This window comes from Cygnus atratus, chromosome 2, assembly GCF_013377495.2.
Source record: "Cygnus atratus isolate AKBS03 ecotype Queensland, Australia chromosome 2, CAtr_DNAZoo_HiC_assembly, whole genome shotgun sequence".
In the NCBI taxonomy this organism is placed as follows: domain Eukaryota; kingdom Metazoa; phylum Chordata; class Aves; order Anseriformes; family Anatidae; genus Cygnus; species Cygnus atratus.
The window spans coordinates 16,005,389-16,021,983 of record NC_066363.1 but is presented as its reverse complement, the minus strand read 5'-3'; the positions used below and the strand labels follow the sequence as shown (position 1 = coordinate 16,021,983).

At 36.5% G+C, this 16,595-nt stretch overlaps 1 protein-coding gene across 11 annotated transcripts in view; it reads right to left on the bottom strand.

Annotated features, from left to right (window-relative positions):
• ZNF438 (zinc finger protein 438) overlaps window positions 1-16,595 on the bottom strand; it is a 47,855-nt gene that overhangs the window by 12,331 nt on the left and 18,929 nt on the right. For 3 of the 11 annotated variants that reach the window (XM_035545194.2, XM_035545196.2, XM_035545195.2), the window contains exon 4: window positions 6,994-7,050. The exons of 1 other annotated variant lie outside the window; for it this stretch is intronic. In XM_035545194.2, coding sequence (XP_035401087.1) covers window positions 6,994-7,021 — 28 coding nt within the window. In that variant the 5' untranslated portion in view covers window positions 7,022-7,050. Of the gene's footprint in view, window positions 1-4,628; window positions 6,475-6,993; window positions 7,051-9,508; window positions 9,957-14,188; window positions 14,315-16,595 lie in introns of those variants that run through there. 7 more of the 11 variants (XM_050708608.1, XM_035545197.2, XR_007707786.1 and 4 more) reach the window with 6 other exon arrangements.

The following is a 16,595-nucleotide window of genomic DNA, read 5'->3' as shown; positions in this document are numbered from 1 at the left end:
ATGTAGTCTGCAAAAGACTCTTCTGAGCAGAAGAGAGCGTTACTGCAATAAAGTTGCAAAATAAAAATGTATTCTGACATTAACTTCGTTAAAGTGGACATTCAACATTTTTCAAATGTGGGAATAAGCTAAATTGATTTTTGGCATAAACAGTGGTAGTCACGTTGGAGAGAGTTCACGTAGTGATCCAAGAACATAGGTTCATATTTAGGGAAGTTCTTAGCTTTCCTACTTCTTTTTTTTTCTCCTGACAGAGATCCTTGTTGCACTAACAGCCATATCTCAATAAATGCCAATGTTTATACAGATCTACTTCTCACTAAATTAGTACCTGACATAACTAACACACACACACACAAAAAAGAAAAAACAGTAATCCATTCAGTATTCCCAGAATTGTTTTCCTCTGCGTTTGAATGTAGGAACTAGGAACTGCTTCATGATTTACGATTTCTTTCTGCCAATACAGCCTTGCCAGCATCTTGGCCCCTGTATCCCTGTCCTTAAAGAAAAGTGTAATATGAAACAATAACCACACAGAGCAGATCTGTTAATCAAAAGTTAACACATCAAGAAATTATTGCATCTAGATGCTGTATTATCAGCATTAGCAACACTACTAATAAAATTGTTTTGGATTTCTCATAGATTGGGATTTCTTACTGTAGAGTTTTAAATGTTCTGCAGCAGCCTTGAACGTTTACCTCTTTGTATTATCCCAACACAGGTAACTTTTAAAATTTGCAAGAAATCCTATTTCTGTGGGGAACAGCAAGTGGTCAACAACTTTAAGGTAAACTTTGGGTTTTAATTTAAATTGATAGGCCACATCTGGGTAAATCAATATTCAAAAGCAACATCTTATGCAAAACGTGGCCAAAGCAAGGCTTAACACGACCTCTTATAAAAAAGCCATTTATGTGCTACTGTACAAAGGCATAAAGTCTTGAAGTCTTTCCTAAATGTCAGAACATACACAAGAGATTTTTAAACACTCATTTGCAATTAATTTTAAACCCGTTTATTAACAGATCCATATGTTCTTTTAACACCTCTCATACTGTGTTTGGGAAATTCAAAAGTTTTCATTTATTTATTTATTTTTTGAAGGCATAGTCTTTCAGTTTACAAGTTACCGATTTCATACTAAGGTTAACGTAATTAATAGATTTTAAACAGATCACAACATTTTCATATCAAGAAAGGAAAACTGCCATGAAGAGCTAGACATAAAGCATCTGTTATTTGTAATAACTTTCTCTACAGCTGACAAAATCACACATACCTTTTTCTCTCTAACACAATAAGCATTTGGGAATAATGTTTATGTGGATAAATCCATGGGCTGAGATGGTACCTGGCCTCCTCAACCACAAAAAAGCAAACAAACAAAAACAAAACAAAACAACAAAAACACACCAAAAACGAAAATATTATTTCTTCTCTGTTTAAGAATAGAACACCTCTGTCTGAGAGATGCTGTTACATACATTATCAGAGAGAGCGTGTTTCAGCTTCTATATGCCTCTGAACTAGTTCCAACAATCAACCACATCAAACCTAGAGCGTGTGTTATCCAGCAACCATGCTGCTCTGACATGGCTCAGTTAAGCAGAAGAGAAATGATTTTGGTAACAATGCAGTTCCAGTGTTTATCTTTGTTCTTTTTGCTCAGTCCTGATGTTCAATGCAGGATACCATCCCTGTAGATCTGCAAAACCAGGCTTCAGCAATGCAACCACCTGGGGGAACTAATTGTTCAGAAAATAGATAAAGGGAGGGGATGCAATCACTGGTCATAAACTCATAATTCATAAACCTTCAATCGCATTGTCAATATTAATTAGGTACTCTAAGAGGTGGGGACAAACATTAGTTTCAAAATACTAACTGGATTTTTTAAAATTATTTTCTGGGAGAACGGCCAGTTGAAATTTCTTTAAGTGAGCATCAAGAAAGATACAGACCTAAACAGTAACTCTCATTGTGAAGTTGATGTCAGATGTAAAATACTTTTTAAAACGACTATCAAGATGTCATCAACCTGGACAAAATCCCAATATGCCTAATATAAGTGGCAATTAATAGACTTATTTTTTCGTTAAGTGCAGGAAACAATAATGACCAGGTCTGACTAAAAAAAAAAAAATGAAGACAGAACTCTTCAGAAACTATGCCGCACAAAAAGGTCAAGTAAAACCATTTTATGAATAAGTCATGAAACATCTTCTGACTAGACTCTTGCTCCCCTTTCAAATAAGCTGAGAACAGAATCAATCTTCTTACCGGGAGTTCAACCCTTCTCCTCTCCCTGCGTGGGACAGAAAACACCTACTTCTGATTTCAGTACGGGAATTAAGATTCTTATTCCACAAACATTTTTTTTCCCCCCAAATACTGATGTTCAAATGCAGAGCACAAGAGTGAAATTGTTACTCGTTTTATAGAACATCCATTTTTATGGGAAAATCAAGAGCCTTTATTTCTGAACACAGCCTTATGTAAGACAATACAAATGATGAATTCATCACTTCATCTTATGGATTGTCCGTAGAGCAAACTTATATTACTTGAGACATTACAAGCATCTGTATGGTGACTTCTGTGTTACAAACCTTGAAAAGTGATCCCTCACTGAAGATGAAGAGAGGATCAGAAGATGATCAGACAGGGCCTGGTCTATTTTCAATCTTCCAGTATGAGCGGGTATGCCCCAAATTTATGACCAGAATATAGCACACTTCGTTAAACTTGGATGATTGTTGGAGAGTAGATTCTGAAGGATTTTATAAGGAGTTCATTTCTTTTGAAAATAACCCAAGCCATTTAACTTTTTGAACGGAGAATCTCTAAGGGTTTTACTTGGTCTAGGTGTTCTCGCTCTTCTTTTTTCACAATCAAAATTTCTTCAGAAGACGACTCTATGGCTTTGGTTGAAATATGCAAAAACATTGCCACCTGTAGTCAATTCCACTAATCTTTATTTTTGTTTTAATCTTTAGAGGATCTCCATGGTCCTTTAAACAGATATGGATATATATATATATATTTTTTTTTTTTTTTCAAAGACAAACAAGCCCTGTAAAGCAAATGAAACAAACATCTTCAGGAAGACAACGGTCCTCCTGACTAAGACATTACTTTTCATAACACAAAATTATCATTTGTTGCAGAACCTGAATGTGGCTAGGCCTTTCTGGCAGTAGGATGTAGCAGAAAATATTTAAATTACAGCACCTGAATGCCTTTTTTTTTTTTTAATCACCCACGTGCATAATTCAAATTGCAATGCTTATTGACATTACTATGCTTGCCCATCCTAGCTGCTGTGTTACGTAAGGCAGCACTGGTTCTCAAAAGAACACACTGGGCATGCTGTAAAGGAATTGATTGAATACATTGCTAAGTGATACTGCATCAGCAAACGCTTGTGATGGGTGCCACCATGCAATGGAATTAAAATAGGAACGTAGTCACCAGGAATGTGGGCCAAAGATGACATCCTTAGTTTGCTGTGTGCAGAAATTTCAAATTAAATTCATGCTTAGCTGGAGTGCTCACTGTGCTGAAAGCAGCGCGACGGCTCTTGCGAACAAAAGGAGACCCTGGTTGTGCGAGTCCAGCAGAGGGAGTCGGACGTAACACAAAGCTGCCTCCATCCATCCCTGGAGCTGGGCAAGTCTGTCGTAAGCACTGAAGTCTATCTGAGCCAGTGGGGTTTCATTTATTTATTTATTTAGATATGCAATTCATGTCAAGTAGCCTACGGTAATTTTCAAACCTGTAGGCTAGCCTACAGATCTAATTATTTTGTGACACTAAATACGACTTCTACTGAAAATCCCAAATGTCACGAAATCTTAACACACAGCCTTTAAACAACTTTCCAAAGTGCTATGTTAGTATGGCAAAATATTCTACTGTGCAAACCTTTCACCCAAAGTTTTGTAAAGTCTTGAGAATGTGTGAAAATCTTAACAAAAATTTAAGGCTTCCTGTTAAAATTAAACTTAAACTATCTTCTGTAGCTGTAGTATAATTTTTCTGCAAAATTGTTTTTTAAAATAGTTCAGTGATTGTTTTAATCTAGTTACTACCCTAAATACGTCCGTGTTACTAAACACATCAGTAAATATAACAGATGCTCTTTTTTTTCCACAGACATCTGAAAATGAACCACTGTTACCAACATATTTTCTCATCCCAAGCACTACCCTGAAATCTTTGTCAAACTTCCTTGCTTTCATCATTACTCAGCTCATCACACAAACCATCTGCATAAATAAAGATGTAAGCATCTGCTGTATGGCAAATGGTCTCAGGGGCAGATGTTTTTATCCTTGCATTCATGTCACTGGCTTGGATACATTATTTGAACAGATGTACACAATCTGAAAGTGTCGTGTCCCACAGTGAAATGTCTCCAACTGCTTTCTATCAAAGTGCATAAATGCTATTTGCACCTGCATTTATGTTAATGATAAAAAGGCAGCAGGGGTTCCAGCAAAGTGAGAGTTGATGCTAAGAAAACACATTTACATGGTTAATTGAAGTTTGAGATCTTCTAGCACCAAAAGACCATACTAACACTGATATACAGTGTATTAAACTATACAATGACTTCTTGATATAATGATTTTTTTATTAAAATAAACATATCTAAGGAGCAAAACTCTTATCAGCCTGTTAGTACACTCTTTCAATGTATACTAAAAAAAACAAGTATTAAATCAGTTCCTAGATAAACCAGGACAGCCTTCATTTTCAATAATTGTACAATATACACAATTAATTCACATTAGAATCATTTAGCAGAAGTGTTTTATAAATCTGACTGTGCCACTCATCCAAAGGTATTTTAGACCTCTAAGACTTAATGGTATTGTGTCATTACAGAGCAATATAAAAAACCCCAGCACTTGCTCAAAAGCAAATATCAACACGGGTGTGAACGACAGAACACGTTTCCATGATGATCTAATTTTTTTCCTAGCAATTATGAGATCTTAGAAGTTAAATATTTATCATTACTCAGAAAAGTGCATCTCTTTGCACTGCGTTTCAATTCATCATTATATACATGATCATCACCTTATACAATTATTTTAAGCTGAGGAAAATCCATGTCCTGAAGGGGTGTGTATCGCATGACAGAACTCCTGCTATTACGTGACAAACAGTAGCAGTGAAGGGTTTATGTTGTCACTCAAAGAACTCGCACTAACCATTACTTCCACACTCAACTGAAAAATAAAAAGCACTCACAGTACAGAAAGGCTGACAAAAATGCTATCCTGAATGTAACTAACTGATGGATAGGTTCTACTTCCAATACCATTCATTTTCAAACCTTTTATTTGTAAGAAATGTACCAATGTTATTGTTGCACATAAATCATTATAAATTGTTAATAGCCTCAATATTTTCAGTGTCATAACATTTAAAGAAGCAAGGGTTATGCTTCACACAAGAACAAAAAAGAGTGGTAGTCAAAGAATACAAAAAATATACTGAGATTAATACATTTGTAGACACCATAATTTCACAGTGATATAGCTCTTGGTTAGGATCTGGTTATGATTTCCAACATGACACCCCACTTCCAAAGTTTAGAACATGGCTCTTATCATTCACTCTGGGTGAAAGTGGGTAACAGGCTACTAGCTGGCGTGGATTTTTCTTTAAAAAATGATACATTTCTTTCTTTAAAAACCTTGGAGCATACGAGTCATCAGTTTCAAGTTTGCAAACAGCTTCACAGTCTATATTCTCCTCCTGTTATTCAGAAATTACGTCAACATATAGGTAACGTTCAATTTGACTACATGGGTCAAATTCCTTTAAATAAAAGGAACAATAAAGCTTTTAAGTATTAGAATCAAGTATTTCAGTCACAAGCGTATGGTTGTAGACCCTGCACTGCAGGCTGGATGGCTTTACACGACAGTACGTACTGCTTCCCTTGAAAGAATGGTCCCACTAGGCACAGGACTACATCAGCTGAGATCAATTCACATGGCATCCTCCTGGATTAGCTTCCTCAGAATTATTACAGTATCATAAAAATGCTCAGCCTTTGCAAAACAGGTGAAGTATTAGCATACATGGCAGCAAAAGCTCAAGCTTCCAGATAAGTAATATAGAGTGCTTGTCTTAATTAACGTAAGTACTAACAATGGAAATCTAACTGACAGCCTAAAATGGTTCTGAAGGGTCCATTAGAGCTTATGTCATAAACACCAAACATTCACTTACATTTAGGAATTATCATAAAAATGACATCAAGTTAAAAATCATACTTAAACATTAGCACTGCAACAATGAACAACAGGGAAAGGAGATTATAGTTATGGCCAAACATTTATTTAGAGGCTTGGGTATACACAGTTGCAGTGCAAATATCCTCATCAAAATAACAAGGGAAAAATTCAAGACGCTTACTCTACTGAAAAGTGTATCAACAGAAGATGACTTCTGAAGAGACAAAACACAGAAGAAATGTAGTTGAAAACGAGAACTAATATTAAGGATAGGAATGCTGGAGAAAATACACTTAGAATCTAAAAATAAGTTAATATTTTTTTGTATATGTTAGTTTTAAAGCACAACTTGCACATAGATCTGAGCCCACACTGTATGAGGGTTATTTTCAAACATATAAGGATAAAAATAATTGTAATAAAACCCGAATAATTAATTCTGCTCAAACAAGAACCAGAGTTATAAAGTTTCAACTAGAGGTGGTAACAGCAATTAGCAATGTCCTAAAGAATAAAAAAATCTTAGTTACTGAAATTGTTTAAAGTGGTAAGTATTATTTATAACAGCTTAGTCATAAGAGCTTTGGTTTTTTGAAACCCAAATTAGGGTAGAACAGTAGGCATCACTTATACCTATTATTTAGGCATTTATTAATGAGGATATGATATTATTCCTCCATATTTTGAACTACAAATGTCTAATTTCTCAAAAAGAACAGAAAGTATACTATACCTGCAGAAAAAGTTAGAGGATTCTGCATTATGCCCTCTAATAGATACAGCAACGTTCCTGGAAAGAAGAAATAGAGATACTGAGAAGTTCCAATCCACTTTTAGAAACTAAAGAAAGTTACTAATATTAAAGTATGAACAGACTTGCAAAAATAATCCATTTTGGAGGAAATTTGTTTTTGGTAATGCTCAAGTTTGAATACAGAGAGAACAAATCACATGTAAGGAGGTTACTTATTTTCATATACACAATGGTTTTGTTTGTTTTTAATGTTATTTAAAGCACTTTTCTGTAGTGGCAAATAGATAAAGAAAACGTTGTATTCTTACTTTGAGGTCTCAAACTAGTTTTAAAAGCACTGCATAAAGAAGAAAACTTATCACTGTAACCAAAACGTATTATGAAAGTAATGCAGTCATTCTTTTGCATTTTCATACTTTTTCTTAATTCAATTTAGTGCTTGTAGAAGGTGTCAATGGCTCAAATTAATTCTGATACAGAGAGTACATTCATGGATCAATACAAAACCAAAAACCTCCTTGTATGCACCTTGAACTTGGTGTGAAAGGCCAATATTTGCAGGTGATACTTTAGCTTACTTTCCTTTCATTCACCTATGCAACGAAACGTTCAACGTTATACCAGGTGTTGTACTACATCCAAGCCTTACAAAGCATAATCAAAGACAACAGTGAAGAAAACACAAATCAATTGCATAACGCTGAAAAGTAATTTGATTAATTCAGTATACATTTTCTTCCGACTGCTCTCTTGTCATGAAGATTGACAATTTTTTAGTTACTGTTAACATCCTGTAATACACAATGCAAATGTAATGCCATCACATATGCTATTTCAAGCAATAATGCTACATGTTTACCTTACAGATTAAATATCTCAGAGTGATGAAACTTTATTCAGATGGTGGTAATTTCTGGGTATTAGCAGCTTCTGCTGAAGTGCAGGGATCACGAGCAATGACTCATTTCCACACTAATCTTTTGATTATCCAACTGAACAAAGTAAACTTAGAACGAGCGCATTCAGCAGTTCCGTACTAATTCAGCCTTCAATTTAATTTTCAAAATATATTTAAGTCTATATATGTACTAAGAATGCATTTATGCACCATTAATACCTTTTTCTTCGACAATTCTGTTCTGTACACTCAAAAAAATTAGCCCACTACTGCTATATAATAATAATACATTTTCAGACGTTAAGCTGGTTCATTCCTAAAAACAGAAAGCAAAAACAAAAAGCTCCCTTAAAAAGAAATCAACATTTTTCACCCCTTAAGAAAGGCTGGGTTTCTGTAAAAATAGGACAACAGAATCAGTTTTCCAAAATTATGTTTCAGTATGTAACCAATGTGTGCCTATACCTCATGCAAACCACACCTGAATTTTAAACCAAGCGTTTCTCTGAACTGTTTACATGCATTCTCCATATTTCAATCCTGGGTACAGTTAACTGAGGTTTCTTGTAACTCAACACCCCTGTTAAAGCTGCAGAGGAGGCACCATGAATTCCAACATTCAAACACATTCTGAAGATGCACAGACAACGTAGGACTAACCAACTATTTTCCTTCAAATGTCATAGAGTGGCTTGGGTTGGAAGGGACCTGAAAGCCCATCCAGTTCCAACCCCCCTGCCATGGGCAGGGGCACCTCCCATCAGACCAGGTTGACCAAAGCCCCATCCAGCCTGGCCTTGAACACCTCCAGGGATGGGGCAGCCACAGCTTCTCTGGGCAGCCTGTGCCAGTGCCTCACCACCCTATGAGTAATATCTGACTGCAAGGATTCCCTATAACTGACTGATAAGCAGAATCTTCCATGGATGCTACAATGAATATCAGCTTGCATTTGTGAAGCAAATATTACGCTGCCACCTCTCTTGAGCTTGACATTGGTTCTTATCACAATAATTGATACACAGTTTTTGACATAATAGAGCATTAGATCAAGCGACCACTCAGTCACTGAAGAGCTGCCTATTTCTTTCCAGTGTGATTTCACAGTCAAGAATGAAAGACATAACATAATATAATTACAATGTAAAATTACGTTATTATCTACTTAGATTTTCTTTGTCATAAAATGTTCTGGCTTTTGGAACAGCTGCATCATAGTTTGTTTTGGCTGAATACGACTAGCACATTAGAGACAGGAGTCACACATGGTAATACAACTCTAGTCCTCCTGATGCACTTGGAGGCTTTGGAAAGTTAACAGACAAGTCCACTGACACAGATGGAGCTCAAAAAGCTTTGGGGTTTGTTTGGATCAAGGACTTCCTACCAGCACATATCCCTACCATTTCCCGTGAGCAGACCCAGCTGCGAGAAGATGGCGTTTGTTTATTTTCATGGCCAGTCTAACAGCCAGTACAATCCCACATGAAGAACTTTCCAGATGTGCACTCAAGAGCCCCCTTATGAGCGTAAGTACAAAAAGGTTGTTTTGGGATAAATACAAAAATAAATACCAATTCTGAAGCAATCACCAACCACAAAAATAAGTCTTGATGATGTTTCCTTACTATCATGCAAACGGCAAAAAGCAACGTTGAGGTTCCCGGCAGGAGACGACGGCTCTGTGGGCAACAGCAAAGTACAGAAGAGGCAAAACCAAGGCTGTTTCTAGGATGCTCAACACCAAAGTATGAAAGAAAACTGAGTGTGGCTGCTCCGAGGAGACCTCTCACACAGCGAACAGGTGATGCTCTTTGGTACCCACATCTTCTGTGCTGAGGCACATGCAAAGAAGCTCCTGCCCGTCAGTCAGCGTCTCCTGGCTCGGCTTTGCTGACGAGCGGGAGCAGGAGCGGCTCAGTGGGCCTCTGTCCGTGGTGCTTAAGCAGCCAACCGCTCCTCGGGCAGATGCAGCACACGAAGGGTTCGGCTCAGCTGAACGCAGCTCGGTGCCCTGGTACCACAGACACAAGCTCCTCTGAACCTGCAGGAACGAACGGGCCACACCGATGGAATCTGGGAATGGGAAAACACTTCCAGGGACCAGCGTGGATTTTACATGATTACATTATTTTTTATTTTTTGAATCAACAGTGATCCTTCTGATCGCCGACTAACGCTAGCCCGGCAACCAGTCCCACCAGAACTGTACTATAAATACAACGATAAATGTTCCTCTCTCATTGACAGTTTCTGACATTTTTCAGTCAGGCTGCAAAATGTTTAACAGCTACTCAATATCTAAACACATTTGGTGGTGCCCTACATGTATCCTGCTATCTGATCAAAATGCTCTGGAATTCTGAATGAACAGTACAGAAATTTAAGGGTACAACATCTATACAGCTATCTATACCTAGCCTCAGCAGAACTTTTTTTTCATCTGCTTCTAAGTTTAATTTGTCATGCCTACTTCCCTACAAAACATGCCAATGTTCAAAAAAGCCAACCTTAAAAACAAACTTATTAACTGAATTTTGTACCTGTTTTACACTTGTACACCCAGAGTAAGTTGTATGTTGGCCACCACTTGAGGATATCCCATTGTTTTTGTCGAATAATGAAACTGAAATCATTCTTACAGTCTTCCTTGTTTATTAACGGACTTTGCAGCACTCATACAATACCAATACCAGTTCTTTTCCAACACAAAAGATGATATCGAGTATTTCTATGTGGCATTATCATCAATTTTACTCCACCTAACCCAACGATAAAACTTAAAATTCTATATAATCTTAAAATCTGTTTTGTTCAGCTTGTAACCTTACAATAGGACAATAAAAAATAATCTAAATGCAGTACTCCAAAGCTCAAAATAGTTCCTTTGGAATCTGCTGTTGATGGGTCAGAGATAAAAATCTACTACCAAGATTTTCAAGTAAGTGGAGTTAAAGTTGGACAGAATTGAAAAATTTAATGCCACAAAATAAGCTATCAAGCTACTACTCCTTACATTACCTTGGAATGAAAAGATAGATACCAGAAGAAACAAAAATATCAAATAAAGTGAAAAAAAATCTTAGAACTACCCTGTAAATTAGTCTTTAACAATCAAAGGAAACAGAGCGTGTAATAATTTAGAAGTAATCTTCACAGAAAGATACCCACAGGTCTTTTATATGAAATTGGTGTCCTGATAGACACACTGGCTCTGAATATCAGGTGAACCCAATTAACCTAATTTGATGCTTGTCCATACTGGGACATTTATTTTAGATGTTACACAAAATCCTTTAGGATACTAGAGAGAAAATGATAAATAGGCTGTAAAGGTTATGACATTAATTTTACTGTCATTCTCATGCTTTAAGCAGGCATCAAAACTAAAAATCTCATCCTCTGGGAAGGGAGAACTATCTGAAAGTAATTACAGTACTTATTATCATAACAGTATTAAACTAAACCACTGTGACCCTAACTGAATTTATTTTTGGTACCTTTTGTTAAAAGAACAAAGCTTCTCGATGATGACTATACCTTCCAATGCAGTGAACATTAGTTCAGGTACCAGAAGAAAGCATTAACTCAGATCTTATAATTTCATATTAGGCTTAATTACATGCCTAGTTTTAAATTAAAACTTGCAAAGAAGCATTAGTTAAATAATATTAAGTAATTTCATTTCAGAAGGAAAACATTTAGCCAAAAAGAAAAAATTAAATATTTAACACAGTTTAGAAAATATGTTCTCCTAACAGAAGCCTATGAAATGTCAAATTATATTTAAAAAGCAATTTCATTCACTTCATTTTTCACACCTGTTCTTTCCCATACTGTGCCATCTTGTAAATGACAGTTCCATTCAATCATTATTTCCCAAAATTTAGAAACTTTTTAAAAACCAAGTTCCCCAGAAAGTATGAATTAGTAATAGCTTCCAGGAAATTTAGCAACATCTGTAAGTATTTAAAGGCTGAGTTAGACCTGAAGTAAGATTAAACCATTGAAGCTATGAAATATGACAAAAACGCTGAGGAAATAAAAATGACACACACAAAAATTGACTAGTGTAACACACAAAGGTATTTGTTCAAGCAACTGTTTTTGCCAAAAGCCTACAGTGCTTGGCTACTGTATAAATCATATGCAAGGCATTAAGCCAATTTGTTTTTTAAAAAAAGAAAAAAGGCCAAAAGACAATAGCTAGGCAATAGACTATTTGCATTTCTGAAAACCTGCAAAAATATTCCGTATTTCACTATCCAAGTCTTCAGTCACATAAGTCTTATTTGTTCTTATTCAAAATTTTCTATTTTAATTGTATTTTCACAATAGGATTTCGTCCTACATCAGTAGCTCCTCATCCTACAACTATATATCCAAAGAGATATACACACACTAAACCAGCAGCTTTCTTACAAGAGAAATTACACACTGCTTATGTTTCCATACCTAGGTAATTAATCAGGGCGAAATGTGTGTCTGTAGCAGAATTCTTTTGGCTGAGACCATTAGGTGACTTCAGCAGACAGCCAAAAAGAAACAGAAGCCTCACTGCAACTGGTCATTTTTCCCAGTACAAACCCATCAGAACTTAATCCCAGGCTATTTTTAAATTTTTGATCATCCTATGTGATGGGCCAGTCAGAGCACGTTTCCTGAACTTCAAGCCTTACATGCACCGAATGCCTGGACAAAAATTCTTCACTTCATACCCTGTTACGTGATCTATATAATGGTTCTCTGGCACGCCTGCATTATGCCCATCTGTCAGAGTGGAACTGTGCCTACACAACAGGTTCCATGCTACTTTCAATAATATCGTGTTGATAATAAAAGCTTACTTACAAAACAATACAGCGCATCTTCAGCTTTCAGCTACATCTTTTGGCTTAAAAGAAAAACCAAAGGAAGGTGATTGTTTTCCTTGAGGAGGGAAATCTTTTCAAACCAACTTCTTTTTCAATTGCATGAATAAAGACTAGCGCACACACTGCTAGCAACAAGGACACTCCATGATTTTATTTATTTAATTTATTTATTTATTTATTTTTACTGTTGCACACAGCTCAGGAGTCACAATAATTCTGATTTTACAATTATTACCACCTCCAAGAGAGCAAGCTCAAGGACCTGAGAAGAATTATACAGAAGTTTCTTGAAAGTGTGCATGGGAGAAGACAGCAACATCAATTGAACGAAGGAGTAATATCGGTTCATCATTTTATGAAATGTGGACAGGAGAAATCGTAGCTGAACAGTCTTTACGACTGTAAATTACCCTATTTTCCATTTGAAAAAACAGCATTCTGAAAAATTAAAAAGAGCAAAGAACAGCAAGGTTGCTACTATGCCTAGCATTAGACAATTCACAGAACATCAAGAAATAATGCTTTGCTTTCCTCTAAATTTCCACAGATTGCCATTTCGTATTTTCAATAGTAAACTTCTCAGTAGTACTGCTTTGGACACCGTGAACTGAAGTCTGGATGTAGAGAGACACCTTTGCTATAATGCTCTATTACAAAGTTAAGGCTTCTGATTTTAAAGTAGCCCTGGATCTTACTGTTATGAAAGTAAATGTGAAGTGATGAATCAGTAAAAATTGCTACACTTTGTCCTTGATTCTGAGGGCAGCTGGAAACAAGTCTTGGAAAACAAACTCATTTTTGCAAGATAGTACATGAAATCTACACTGTCCATATTTCTAACAATATACATTCAAATTATTATTTTTTTTTAAATCAAGAGAGACAAACATCTAACACTCTTATTTGGCCACGAGTACTCCAGAATTTACTTTGAAATTCAAACTGAGCAATTCTTTCTTCTACTGCTTCCCCCTGTGTTATCCTAGCCCTTAACTAACTCATTTATTGTTTTGGTCCAAATCTCTACGACGTTTTGCCACAGTTCTCAATAATGCAGTTTCACAAGACAGAATCTATATATCTTACTGTTCTGTTATTAATATGTAACGTCACTCACGGTGGAACTGCAGTACACCGTTACGGTTTTCAGCCACAATACAGTTGGCAATGCCTGATTAAATTGTGAGACTTTTTGACTTTATTGATGTTCACAATTAATGACCGTTTTGGCCAAATAAGCACAGAACACATCATTTATTTTCCACTACGTATTTGTTGCAGTACCTTTGCTTTGTTTTCAGTTAAACAATATCGCAAGTACTAAACAGTGACTGCATTACAGTCAGAGCACAGCTTACACAGGGTCAGACGAACACCTGTCATTGTGCACACCGGTACTCACAGGATCATCCGGGCTGGCAGGGCCCCGGCAGGTCATCCAGTTCGACTCCCCTGCTCAAGGCAGGGTCAGCACAGAGCTTAGGGCTTTGTCCAGATGAGTCTTGAAAATCTCCAGCTCAACAGATGCCTTTCAGAAATTAAATGACATTTACCACTTGACCACAAAGGATGACCTGAAAACCACAGTAACATTGAGCCTATGCCTATAGGACAGATTGTTCCAGCAATTCCTGCTCCAAGGCTTTCACCACGCTTCAGAATTAGCTGTAAAGGTACTCAAAAATTCCTGCATTTCACGCTATGCTGAAGGATTACATAGAATTTGACTTTATGAGAGGCAGAGAGAAAAGAAACTTTGTAATAGTGCCACATCTACTTTTTTTTTTTGCTCTTACACTAAAGATAAACAGGTTATTTTAAAGACCAGAATGAGGTTAATGTGTGACAAAAGTACTAACAAAAATAATTAAAGATTACTAAAGGAAAGAACAAGAAAACTGAACTTGCATACTACTTGCTCACCCCAGCCCTGCCATCTTCCTCAGCTTTGACAGCGGAGGAATAAACTATTACTGGCAACTTAATAACACTTTTCTGGTGAAAATTAAGTTTTAGGATGCTGTTAATTATCAGTTTAGATTACAGAAATAACCAACTATCAGTTTAGATTACAGAAATAACCAACCAGGGCTGTAATTTTCAGCATTACAGAGCAAGGAGAGCAAGTGTTGTATTTCCTTAATTTGGAAGTCCTGACATATTTTGGAGATATTTGATACCTCACAACGGACTCACACAGTCAAAACGTATTTGAATGTTTCAGATAACAAAGCCATAAAATTCCATTAATATTCTATGGATTAAGACATGAGCGTAGCACATTCACCTGCACAATCCCTGACTGAAGCTTGAAACATGACGTGAAAGTCTTCGCAGAAACGTAGCTGGCCCTCAAATTAGGCGAGGACTCAATGAGAAACAATCAATCCCTAATCACTTCTTCTATTTGGACTGTGGTATTTTGTGTCCTTTGGACACTGCCCTGAATATAACTTGTTGTGCCATTCCGGAAGGATTCTGTACAGGGGTTTTGTTATTTACAGTCTGGAGATGTTGTTGATGCTTTCCTTAGAGGACAGATAACCAACAGCTGACAAAACTTGAGCAAGCAAAACACCACTCCGAACTTCGCAAGGTGAAATGCTTTTGCAATTCTGACTCAAATAAGGGAGTTATTTCTGACTTTACAGCTCCGGGGCTGAATAGTACTAAATTTTGCCATGGTATTACCTGTATGTAAAGTTAGCATCGTTTACGGTTGTTTCTGTAAGAATTTCCACTACGGAGTTTCTTAAAAAAAAGTCAGCTAGACAGCTTCAGTCAGAAAGGTACTTTCTCTACCTGACAAAAACATTTATAACGTTTATGCAGCAACATCCCTCACACAGAAAATATAGTACATTTTTTAAAACCAACTTCAATGTGTCCTATACAAAACAAGCATTCCAGAGCTAGGGAAAAAAAAAAGAAAAATAGAAGGAACATACCATTATATGGAAAAGACGACAAATTGAGAAGGCAAACCTGTGTCTGATCAAGCAACAGATTACCTAGGCCAAGGTGGTATATATCCCCAGTATGTTAAAATTCAAATTGCCTATCAACTAATCACTTTTAGGAGGTTTGGTTGTTCAAGATCCAAAAAAAGGGCTCACCTTATCACCAAGCACACTACATCCTACACACTACTAGGCTTTATAGTTTCCCTCAACAAAAAAGCTCTTAGTAAAAGTTATGTACTGGAGCATTTGGTTTCTTATTTTGAAGGAGGCACAGCTGGTCCTTGCAGATTACACTGCGCTGAAAAATAACCCAGGTAACTGATCAGGTGTTGTACTAAGAACTGCTTCAACTGCTTTCATGCTATGCTGATTCCACCTCCAAATTTTGTATACAACATTGCTAACCTGGACTGTGCTTCAGGGTTAAGGACCTTTTTTCTGGAGAGCTGAGTGCCTACTACACTTTAACACTACATACTTTCAAAACCAGAGATGCAAATATAATAGTTGGATTTTCTTAACGATGCAGAACATTAAAAACATCGTCCAACTAGGAATTATAACCTATGTTTCCTAAACACAGTCCTATCACCATTCACCAGAAAGAGGGACTTAACAGACCACACTTGGTGACTGGCCTAAGCAACTCAATCCCATACGAATTCCACCTTTTCTGTTTCCTCAGCATATAATAAGCTATTCTGCATTGGAAGAATCCAACGTTAAGTTTACAAATTAGAACAATCTCACTGAAACACCCTCTCAAAACTCACAGTTCCAAATTTAATGCAAAATTAAAAGGCTAGGTTGTATATAAATCCTGTGATAAGCACCTGTTGTGGGTTA